Source organism: Macaca mulatta, chromosome 6, assembly GCF_049350105.2.
Source record: "Macaca mulatta isolate MMU2019108-1 chromosome 6, T2T-MMU8v2.0, whole genome shotgun sequence".
In the NCBI taxonomy this organism is placed as follows: domain Eukaryota; kingdom Metazoa; phylum Chordata; class Mammalia; order Primates; family Cercopithecidae; genus Macaca; species Macaca mulatta.
Genome location: NC_133411.1, coordinates 140,079,603 through 140,092,001, shown reverse-complemented (window position 1 = coordinate 140,092,001; position 12,399 = coordinate 140,079,603). Strand labels below are relative to the sequence as shown.

Below are 12,399 nucleotides of genomic sequence, written 5' to 3'. Positions count from 1 at the left end.
GGGTTCCTCCCTCCTTTCGAGCCTCTACCCTGGCCGCCGCGCGGGAGAGAGGCCGAGATGGCAGATGAGATTGCCAAGGCTCAGGTCGCTCGGCCTGGTGGCGACACGATCTTCGGGAAGATCATCCGCAAGGAAATACCAGCCAAAATCATTTTTGAGGATGACCAGGTAGGTACCGTGAACCACCTCGCTCGCCTGCTGAGGTGGGGTATCGTCCCCGGATCCTCGGGTTTCTCGCGGAGGGACAGGAGGGGTCGCGAGTGCAGCGGCGATGGCAGGGGACCTGGCCGCCCTGGCCCAGTGGGCCCCCAGCCAGGGGACAGGGCCCGGGCACTCCGAGGCGGCCTGCCGGCGCGTGCCGGCGCTCCGGTTACTCGTTATCTGCCCCGGGCGCGGGCCAGGCCGCCGGGCGTCCTGGGTGCGGCACCGCGGGGCCTGGGCGCGTGTCGGAGCGCACTGAGGCCCCCGCGTGGAAGCCCGCCGGCTCCCCGGCTGCCTCCGACCTCGCCTGTATCAGGAATCTCGAAATCTCGCCAGCGCTCTGCCTGACAGAGAGAAACCCGATCGCGCCCTGACTCATGCCCAATCTCCGCGATCTCCCGCGCACAGCCGGCCTGCCAGGGCCGGCCGTTCCTGGGCGCTGCTCGGCATGGCATTGTGCTCCAGGGCCTCGGGGCGCGGGGAGGTGCGCGGACCGGCTGGGCCTGCCGGCCTCCTCCGCGGTGTGCGGTTTGCCACCTCACCGCTACCCCATCCCTGTCTCCACCCCAAGCCGTACCCTGGGCTGGCGAGGCGATCTCCTGAGAGAAGAAGTGGGCCCGCGTCTGGGATTTGCTTTCGGTTGACCTCTCCCGCTGAACGTGTCGGGCCTACAAACAGCTGAATGATTCCTTTTATATTCAACAGGAAGTAATTTTAAGCCAAGAGACTGAGACTGTAGTTTTTGTTGACTTCTTGTAGGTGAAATCCCATGTGACTTTGAGATATATTGTGTAAATTATTTAGTGGACAGTTGTATTTTTGGGATTGGATCTCAGATAAAGCTGGGCAGATTGGATGATTTAGATAGAACAATTTTGTAAACAGTTTTGTTAAATTTAGGAAATATGAAATATAAGAAAAACATTTATTCTACTAGTGTCGTTTAGTTAGATTCAAAACGTTATCAAAGATTTAATTAGGTTCTTCCAGGCGAATTTTTAAAAAAAACTTTGTCTCTACTCAGGGGTAATTCTTTGGTTTTAGAAAAAATATTTCTTTTTAAAGTTTGCAGTTGCCTTTGAGAAATGGTTGTTGAAAAATTTACATTTGAACCACCGAAGTCCAACTGTATAACAGCAGGAAGCAGTCTAAATGAATCAGCATTTTGTAGGGAGTACCCAGTAGAATTACTCCTGAGACAAATAAGTGTGGATGGGTTTTATTAAAACAGTTTTCACTTCAGCAGTGAGCAAGAGATACAAAAAAAGATATTAATGTCGTGCGTCTATTTACAGACACTGTGTTAAATAGTCTAAATGCCGAAGAGTATGTATCATATATGTACTCTTCAGTTTTACACAAAAGGATAGGTATATTTCTTAAATAGTTGAGTAGAGTGAGAATAGATATTAATCAAATAGCAGACAAATACGTAGTTAAAAAACTGATTGCTATCATAAAGAAAAAACACACACACACACACACACAGGAAATTGCACAACTAGGACTCTGACCTGGGAGTAATGGGACGGGGAGGGGAATCAGAGGTTTTTTTCTGTTTTTTTTCTTTTTTCTTCCAGAAATCATATATGTGCTGGGAATGGAATGGCGGGATGACTAGCAGTTTAAGTTAGAAGTTGGGGTTTGGAGGGGGAGAGGATCACTGAAAAAGCTTTGAGGGCGGACAGCTCAGAAGGACAGTTCCACGTGAAGAGTTGCAGGAGATCTGGAGAGGCAGACAAGGATTAGCATGGCCAATTTCTATGCATTCATTGGCTCCCAGTTTAAATGTCACTGCAGAGTTGTTGTCCCTAAACAATCTAAATCAGGCTTTTCCTGTAATAATCATTCATATTATCCTTTACTTTTTAACATGTATGACCTTTGGTGATTATACCTGTATTTAAAGTTGGTCTTCCCATAAGACTTCCATGGAGTCTGGGTGCAGTTTGGGAGGCCAAGGCGGATGGATCACCTGAGGTCAGGAGTTTGAGACCAGCCTGGATAACATGGTGAAACCCTGTCTGTACAAAACCACAAAAAGTAACTGGGCATGATGGCACATGCCTGTAATCCCAGCTACTTGGGAGGCTGAGGCAAGAGAATCGCCTGAACCCAGGAGGCGGAGGTTGCAGTAAGCTGAGATCTTGCCATTGCACTCCAGCCTGGGTGACAGTGAGACTACATCTCAAAAACAAAAAAACAAAAAAACTTCCATGGAAAGGATCACGGCACCATTCGTAATGTGTACACTTCTGTTTTCTTAGCATCTAGTGCTCCCCATGTAGTTACTGTTCAGTAAATATTTGTTGAAATAAGTTTTATCCTACCAATATACTAAAAGTTTGATTTATTTATTTCTTTCCCTTTTCCCTAGTGCCTTGCTTTCCACGACATTTCCCCTCAAGCACCAACACATTTTCTGGTGATACCCAAGAAACATATATCCCAGATTTCTGCAGCAGAAGATGATGATGAAAGTGTAAGTAAATTTCTAACATGATTTATTTTCTTGCTTTTTAAATTGGGAGATTAATTTTGTCCTTAAAGTGCTGTCACATTTTCATCTTCCTAAGGTCATTATTAAGGAAAAACTAGAAAAACCATTAAGATTTCAATTGCCCAGCTGTTTTCCAAAGTTGCTGCATCATTTTGTATCCCACCAGCAATGAATGAGCATTCCATCTTCTCCATATCCTTATCAACACTTGCTATTATCTTTTTTTTTTTTTGAAATGGAGTCTTGCTCTGTCACCCAGGCTGGAGTGCAGTGGTGCCCCCGATCTTGGCTCACTGCAAACTCCGCCTCCCAGGTTCACACCATTCTCCTGCCTCAGCCTCCCGAGTAGCTGGGACTACAGGCGCCCGCCACCACACCTGGCTGATTTTTTGTATTTTTAGTAGAGATGGAGTTTCACTGTGTTAGTCAGGATGCTCTCGATCTCCTGACCTTGTGATTTGCCCTCCTCTGCCTCCCAAAGTGCTGGGATTACAAGCGTGAGCCACTGCACCTGGCCTATTGTATTCGTAAAGTAAGCTAGAGAAAAGGTTATTAAGAAAATCGTAAGGAAGAGAAAATATATTTACTATTCATTAAGTGGAGTGAACCATAAAGGTCTTCATCCTTGTCATCTTCATGTTGAGTAGGCTGAGGAAGAGGAGGGGTTGGTCTAGCTATAGCTGTCTCAGGGGTGGCAGAGGCAGAAGAAAATTTGCCTATGGGTAGATCTGCACAGGTCAAACCCATGTTGTGCAAGGGTCAGTTGTATTTACTTGGGGATACTTTTTAAAGTGAGACGTTATTTCTGAAACTTAGAAACTTCAGGACATTAATTTTTAATTCAATATATTTGTACAAATCACAGAGTTCAAAGATTAGAGCGAGTACTTAATGGTAAAATACCATTTTATATGCAGTAGCATTAAAACCTCAGAATACACTTTTTTTTTTTTTTTGAGATGGAATTTTGCTCTTGTTGCCCAGGTTGGAGTACAATGGCACAATCTCGGCTCACCACAACCTCTGCCTCCTGAGTAGCTGGGATTACAGGCATGTGCCATCACGCCTGGCTAATTTTGTATTTTTAGTAGGGACGAGGTTTCTCCATGTTGGTCAGGCTAGTCTCGAACTCCCAGCCTCAGGTGATCTGCCCACCTCGGCCTCCCAAAGTGCTGGGATTACAGGTGTGAGCCACCGCGTCTGGCCCCAGAATACAAATTTTTACCATTTAGTATAATTAGACAGTCATGGCATTTTAAGGTCAGAGCTTCTTACTCCAATGCAGCTCTTTTCTATAAGGATAATAAAATGTGAATTTTTACTCAGTTAACATTCTAAATTGGTGTTTTAAGGTCAGCTCTTTTACTTAGAAGACAGTTGTTTGCCAGGAAACATTTACGAACCAGTTTTAAAACTGCTCATTAATAATTAAATTTTGTGACCAGTATAGGTACCTGCTGTACAAAATTTTATATAGATGCTCATCAACTTAAGATAGGGTTACATGCTGATAAACCCATCATAAGTTAAAAATACTGTATGTCTGTCGAAAATGCACGTAATACACCTAACTTACTGAACATTATAGCCTAGCCTAGTCTAACTTAAGCTTGCTCAGAACATTTGACATTAACCTGCAGTTGGGCAAAATCATCTAATACAGAGCCTATTCTGTAACAAAGTTGAATATCTCATGTAAGAGTATTTTACTGCATATCACTAGTCTGGAAAAGGATCAAAATTTGAAGTATGGGTTCTCCTGAATGCATATCGCTTCCACACCATTGTAAAGTTGAAAAATCATAATTTCCCCAACTTACAATTTTTGTCCATTGTCCACCTGTACAATGGACCTCACTGCATAAATAAGGTAAGCGGAGTCCACTGTCCTGGGGCTTACTAAGGTAATGAGACTAGAAATGTAAGATTCTCTCCCTTCGCTCTTTTCTTGCCATAGGAATTAAAGGAGTTCCCTTTCCTGAGAGCTTTTTAGAATGTTGAAGTTAACCTTCTCAACTTTTTTCTCTCACAATGGGAAAGCATAAGCAGTGAAATGGGAGTTAAAGTTCTTTGCTCTCGCCAACCTTCTCCCCTTTAACTTTTATAGGGAAGAAAACTGGCAACACACAAGTGGACTCCTTGTGTAAATAGAGACAAATTGACTGTAGATAGAACCAAAAAACAAACAGGATGACACAGTGAGACTAGGTATTTGCCACAGGATCCTACAAGTCCGCAGGCAATGCAAAAGATCTGGTAGTGTTCACAGGAAAATCCATAATGGTCATAAGGAAATCATAAAGAAAGCAAGATGTCTTGCTTTATTAAGAAAACATAAACACTACTTGGAATATAATTAAAATTTTTTTTTGGTTTGGCATAGTGCCTTGTGCCTGTAATTCCAGTACTTCAGAGGTTAAGGTGGGCGGATTGCCCGAGCACAGGAGTTGAAGACCAGCCTGGGCAACATGGAGAAGCCCCGTCTCAACAAAAAAATACAAAAATTAGCCAGGTGTGGTGGCGTGTGCCTGTAGTCCCAGCCCCTTGGGTGGATGAGGCAGGAGGATCACTTCAACCTGGGAGGTCGAGGCTGCAGTGAGCTGAGATCATGCCACTGCACTCCAGCCTGAGTGACAGAACAAGACCCCGTCTCTTAAAAAAAAGAGTTTAATTGAACAGCAGATTTTACTTATAATTTGTTTCTTGAAATTAGTAATGATAAATGCCTAATCTTAATGGGTCTCCAGTTGTAGATTGTGCTCTGTTGGCATTAAGAGTTTCCAAATATTTGCTCAAAGGGGTGTGTTTCAGTGAGAGTTTTAAGATTTGATATTTCAGCTTGACAGTTTGTTATTTAATGTCAAGAAGTAATAAATTGCCTGTGCCTAAGAAACTTTTTTTTTCCTTTTCCAGCTTCTTGGACACTTAATGATTGTTGGCAAGAAATGTGCTGCTGATCTGGGCCTGAATAAGGGTTATCGAATGGTGGTGAATGAAGGTTCAGATGGTGGACAGTCTGTCTATCACGTTCATCTCCATGTTCTTGGAGGTCGGCAGATGCATTGGCCTCCTGGTTAAGCACGTTTTGGGGATAATTTTCTCTTCTCTAGGCAATGATTAAGTTAGGCAAGTTCCAGTATGTTAAGTAACACACTTATTTTTGCCTGTGTATGGAGAGATTCAAGAAATAATTTTAAAACCACATACATAATAAAAGACATTGTTGCATGGCTTATAGTCTCTCTGAATGTTGCATTTGATTTGTTATTTTAAAAATATATTTGTTGGAATATTTGAAGGTGGGTTTACAATTTTGGAGGTTTCTTGCTTTTTCTTCCCAAGGAGGACTCAACATATGAACATTGCATTGTTTTAATGGTGTTACTAGTCTTTGAAGACAAATAATGAGAGTTTATAAATTTAGCTTTAACTTTGAAATATCTTTCCAGGTTAAAATAGGTCCAAATTAGATTTTTAAGCTAATTCTCACGTTTTCTAAGAACATAGCAAATTGATGATTTTGGGTTTAGAAACAATGATTTTCACACCTGTAAATCCCAGCACTTTGGGAGGCTGAGGCGGGTGGATCACGAGGTCAGGAGATCGAGACCATCCTGGCTAACATGGTGAAACCCCATCTCTACTAAAAATATAAAAAATTAGCCGGGTATGGTGGCAGGCGCCTGTAGTCCTAGCTACTTGGGAGGCTGAGGCAGGAGAATGGTGTGAACCTGGGAGGCAGAGCTTGCAGTGAGCAGAGATTGTGCCACTGCACTCCAGCCTGGGCGACAGAGCGAGAAAAAGAAACAATGCTTTATGTTCAGCACACATTTGCCCTGGACTCTGGGCATAATTTGGAAAGAATGAAAGTAGGTTTGTCACACAATCTTTGATGACCATGTGAAGCCATACATTGGTATTTCCTTGCTATTTAAACTCCATCTCAATATTTATTATAAAGACTTGAAAATATTTTACCTAGAATTCACTTTTCCAATTGAAACCTCATTGTTCTAAATGTGTATGCACACATTAATAAACATATTTAAGTTGTGCATGAATCTGGCTACATCAGAGAGAGTAGGAAAGGGAACGTGTCCGGGTCTGGGTTTTCATGTAGACTGACAACCAACCTTTTGTTTTTAGTCTCACCACGTACCCTGGCCTTTCTAAGGTTCTATTTTTTTATATATATATATATTTTTTTTTTTTTTGAGACAGAGTCTGGCTGTTTCGCCCAGGCGGTGGTGCGGTTGTGTGATCTCAGCTCAATGCAACCTCCACCTCCTGGGTTCAAGCGATTCTGCCTCACTCAGCCTCCTGAGTAGCTGGGATTACTGGCGTGTGCCACCACGCCTGGCTAATTTTTGTATTTTTGGTAGAGATGGTGTTTCACCATGTTGGCCAGGCTGGTCTCAAACTCCTGAACTCAGGTGATCTGCCTGCCCTGGCCTCCCAAAGTGCTGGGATTTACAGGTGTGAGCCACCACTCCCTGCCTCTAAGGTTCTATGTAATACAAGCTTAGTAGCTTTGCTTCTTTGCTTGCCTTTGTGTAGGCACTTTCCGGCTTCCAAAACTTAATACTTTGTTTCTTCTCCCATTCTCTTCATACTTAACAGGTTTTTTCCTTTTTTTTTTTTTTTGAGAGAGTTATCCACGAGTGGAACTGGAATGCATCCAGGAGCTGGAATGCAGTGGCACAATGGCTCACTGCAATTTCCGCCTCCCAGTTTCAAGCAATTCTCCTGCCTCAGCCTCCCAAGTAGCTGGGACTACAGGCGCACACCGTCATGCCTTGCTAATTTTTGTATTTTTAGTAGAGGGGGTTTCACCATGTTGGCCAGGCTGGTCTCGAACTCCTGACCTCAGGTGATGCACGTGCCTTGGTCTCCCAAAGTGCTGGGATTACAGGTATGAGCCACTGTGCCCGGCCTTCCATTTTTAATCTAAAAAGATTGTTGTAGGGTTTTGACACATTTAATTGAAAGTTGTTTTTCTTAAAATTTTATTTCCTCTTAGTGATTTTTTAAAATAGTTTTTTTTTTTTTTTTTGGAGGTGGGGAGAGAAGGGAAATTGACTCTTTATGTGCAACACATAATTTTTTTCCCAATTTTTCATTTGTCTCCTTTGTTTATGGTGTTTAAAATGTTTATATAGTTGGCCGGGTGCGGTGGCTCATGCCTGTAGTCCCAGCACTGTGGGAGGCCGAGGCGGGCGGATCACGAGGTCAGGAGATCAAGACCATCCTGGTTAACACGGTGAAACCCTGTCTCTACTAAAAATACAAAAAAAAATTAGCCAGGCGTGGTGGGGGGCGCCTGTAGTCCCAGTTACTTGGGAGGCTGAGCCAGGAGAATGGCGTGAACCCAGGAGGCGGAGGTTGCAGTGAGCCAAAATCGCGCTACCGCACTCCAGCCTGGGCGACAGAGCAAGACACCGTCTCAAAAAAAAAAAAATGTTTATATAGTTAATACATCCATATTAAATTTATTTCATAAGCCTTTCCCATCCTAAGAGGATTTTAAAATATTATTTTTGTTTTCCTAGTACTTTTTTTTTTTTTTTTTTGAGACTGAGTCTCGCTCTTGTTGCCCAGGCTGGAGTGCAATGGTGCAATCTCAGCTCACTGCAACCTCTACCTCCCAGGTTCAAGCGATTCTCCTGCCTCAGCTTCCTGAGTAGCTGGGATTACAGGCATGCGCCACCATGCTCGGCTAATTTTGTATTTTTAGTAGAGATGGGGTTTCTCCATGTTGGTCAGGCTGGTTTCAAATTCCCAGCCTCAGGTGATCTGCCCGCCTTGGTTCCCAAAATGCTGGGATTACAGGTGTGAGCCACCGTCCCTGGCCTTTCCTAGTATTTTTATGAGTTTATAATTTTATGTTGAGGGAAGGTGTAGGGAGAAGTTTTGGAGGGATTTGTGCCACAGTAAAGAATGAATAATGAATGCATTTGTATTATGTATAAGAGGATTGGCTCGGCTTTTATCATGTATATTGTCTTTCCCAATGATTTAGTTAAGCTAGTGTTAATAAGTCAGGTAGCCAACCACCAAGTTGTTTTGCTGGTTGTCTGTGACCTCTCTGCCCAAAACTGTCTTGTGGCATATATTCAGCAAATCTCATGTGGTCGCCAGTCTCCAGGATAGCCCACAAGGATCCTCACTTCTGGTATTTGCACCCTTGTGTTTCTCATTGAATCTGAGCTGATCCGTAATAAACAGTATGGTACAAATGATAGTATGATTTCTGAGGCTGCATCACAAAAGGCCTTATGACTTACACTGTGGTCTCTTGGATTGCTCACAGCTATTGACTGAATATGTTTCCCAAAATTCATATGTTGAAATTCTAACCTCCGATGTGATGGTATTAGAAGGTGGGGTCTTTGGTAGGTGATTAAATTATGAGGCCGGAGCTTTTATGAGTGGGGTGAGTGCCCTTATAAAAGAGACTTTGGAGAGCTCCTGCCCCTTTCACTGTGTGGGAACCCAATGAGAAGAATGTCCTTACAAACCAGGAAGTGGGCTCACCAGACATTGAATCTGCCAGTGCCTTGATCTTAGACTTCCCATCCTCTAGAATTGTGAGAAAGAAATTGCTGTGGTTTATGAGCCACCCAAGTCTATAGCATTTTTTTCCCCCCGAAACAGGGTTTTTCTTACTCTGTTGCCCAGGCTGGAATGCAGTGCCGTGATCATGGCTCCCTGCAGCCTCGACTTCCCTGGGCTCAGGTGATCCTCCCACTTCTCTTCCTGTAGGAAGTACAGGTAGTTGGAACCTGTAGCTGGAACTACAGGTTCATGCCATCACACTGGTTACTTTTTGTATTTTTTGTAGAGATGGGGTTTCACCACGTTGTCCAGGCTGCTGTGGTGTTCTTTTCTAGCAGCCAGAACAGACTAAGATACTTGGGAAAGCCAGTTGCTATGGCCAGGGACACTCAAGCAGCCCACTGGAAAGGTGTTATGTTAAGAGGAACTGAGGCCTGCCAACAGCCAGCAATATGTCAGCTATGCGAATAAACCCTTCCCAGCCCCAGTTGAGACTTCAAGATGACTGCAGTCCTGATTAGCATCTGACTGTAACCTCATGAGAAAGACCCCACAGTATACGCACCTGTCTAATCTCCCAAATTCCTGATCCACAGAAATGGAGTGATAATAGTCACCAAGTTTTGGGGTAATTTGTAACAGCAATGTTAACCAAAACACCCTATTGTCTTAATTTTTTTTTTCTTTTTTAGCATACAGCTAGACTGCATTTCCCTGCATCCTTTCAGCTGTGTGGGGCCATATACCTATTGTCTGGTTAATGAAATGTGTGAGGAACTAATGTATGTCATTTCCAAGACTCTGAAATATCTCCCATGCACTCTCCTTTGCTTTTTTTTTCTTTAGTTGACAAGATGCAGAAAGGATTCAATAGAGGAGATTTAGATGTTTGGTGGAATGAGCCTGAGTCTCCAAATGACTGCATGGAGGAGTATTTGCCACACTCCTGACCCACGTTGAATTTTATTTGTTAAGCCACTGAGATTTCAGGATTTGGGTAATAATACTTAGGAGTATTTACTGTAATTAATACAAGACCTATGATTCAGGAATGATGAAACTTTATAAGGTGGCTTGGGATTTTAACAATCATAGCGGCCTATTTGATTGTTCTGCCCTTAGAAATAGCTCAGAGGTTGAGATTGCCAGGGTAAACAGGGGTTAGAACTTGGAGATAACAATTGGGCTTTTAACTAGAGTGTAAGCCAGTTCCTGTGGGGACCATGGCACCACATTTTTTTTTTTTTTTTTTTTTTTTGAGCCAGAGTCACTCTGTTGCCCAGGCCAGAGTGCAGGGATGTGATTTTGGCTTACTGCAACCTCTGCCTCCCGGGTTCAGGTGATTCTTGTGCCTCAGCTTCCCAAGTAGCTGAGGTTACAGGCATGCACCACCACTCCCAGCTAATTTTTTTTTTTTCATTTTTAGTAGAGAAAGTGTTTCACCATGTTGGCCAGGCTAGTCTCAAACTCCTGACCTCAGGTGATCTGCTCACCTTGGCCTCCGAAAGTGCTGGGATTACAGGTGTGGGCCATGCATCCAGCCAGTACCACATGTTGATTGAACTGATCTGAGGAGGCTATGTGAGAAATGACTCTTATCTTTAATATTAAATGTTATATTTTAGAACTGAAGTGATAAGTTCAGGTCATTTGAGGAACTTAGTTTATCATTGAAATAATTTCCTTGAGTAAGCCACTGAGAAAATCAAAGTGCTCTTTAATCTTTATTTTAAAATATGTGTATTCTTGCTGGGTGTGGTGGCTCATGCCTGTAATCTCAACACTTTGGGAGACCAAGGTGGGAGGATCACTTGAGCTCAGGAGTTCAAGACCAGCCTGGGCAACATGATGAAACCTCGTCTCTACAAAAAATAGAAAAAAAAAAAGAAATTAGCTTGCGTGGTGGCGTGTGCCTGTAATTCCAGCTGCTTGGGAGGCTGAGGTGCTGGGAGACTTAGGTGGGAGGATTGCTTTAGCCTGGGAGGCACAGGTTGCACTGAGCCAAGATCATGCCACTGCACTCCAACCTGCGTGACAGAGCAAGACCCTGTCTACCAAAAAAACAAACAAAAAAAACCTATTTTTCATTTATGTAGGTTAGAATTAGCCTACATAATAAAAACAAAACAAAACAAGAAAACAGATTTAAATGGCATAATAAAGGCTTATTTTTTTTCTTTCAAGTTATAGAACCCCCTAAGGTGGCAATCCAGGGCTCTTTTATCACCTTTGTGACATCAGCAAGAATTCGGGCTCCTATCTTTCTTCTCTACCATCTTTTATGTCCTCAAGGTCACTTAATGATGCATGGATAGATGCAGCTCCAGCTATCAGATTCCCCCATCAAAAAGAGAGAGAGGGAAGGAAAATGGCAAAAAGTCATGTCAGCATTATGTCCCTTTTAAAAAGAGCTTTTACGGAGGTCCTTCAAGACCTTCTGCTTATGTATTATTGATCACCCCAAGAGATAAGACAGGCTGGGTATCTTGCTGTCCAGAATTAAACTAGAAAGGAATAAATCTAGAGTTGATACTGACAGGTAGGTCACAGTATATCCCCCATCACTGATAGCCAGTGTTCATGACTGTGGAAAATCAGCCAGGCATTCTTAGACCTTGCCAAGGTGCTGAAAGGACTGATTAGGTAGTTGCAATTTGGCTATATTCACTCTTTTCTCCAACACTGAGTCAAGACCAGGAGGCATTTTGTTGACCACCCCCTATTTTCTGTGAATAGTGGGTGCAACTGTAATTCCAAGCAAAGCTCCTTCTTTGCTACACTCATTTCTGGTGCTTTATCATACTGATTACATTTTTTTTTCTATTTACATTATGGCTTACAAAATAATAAGTAAATTTTCAAAAGCCTTTCTCACTCTTTCTCATTTTTTTTTTTTGAGATATGGTCTCACTTTGTTACCCAGGCTGGAGTGCAATGGCACAATGACCTTTCACTGCAGCCTCGACCTCATGGGCTCAAGTAATCCTCCTCCTTCAGCCTCCTGAGTAGCTGCACGTGGCTGTTTTTCTATTTTTTATGGAGATGGGGTTTTGCTTTGTTGCTCAGGCTGGTCTCCAACTACTGGATTCAAGTGATCCTCTCCCATCAGCCTTCCAAAGTGCTGTGATTACAGGTGTGAACCA

The 12,399-nt window shown here is 43.1% G+C and overlaps 1 protein-coding gene across 1 annotated transcript; it reads left to right on the top strand.

Moving 5' to 3' along the window:
* HINT1 (histidine triad nucleotide binding protein 1) lies at positions 1-5,889 on the top strand. Its single transcript, NM_001258104.1, is given in 3 exon segments — positions 1-168; positions 2,579-2,683; positions 5,615-5,889. Coding segments are annotated over 3 exon segments (381 nt in total). The 5' UTR covers positions 1-57; the 3' UTR covers positions 5,780-5,889.
* Positions 5,890-12,399: the final 6,510 nt, after the last annotated feature.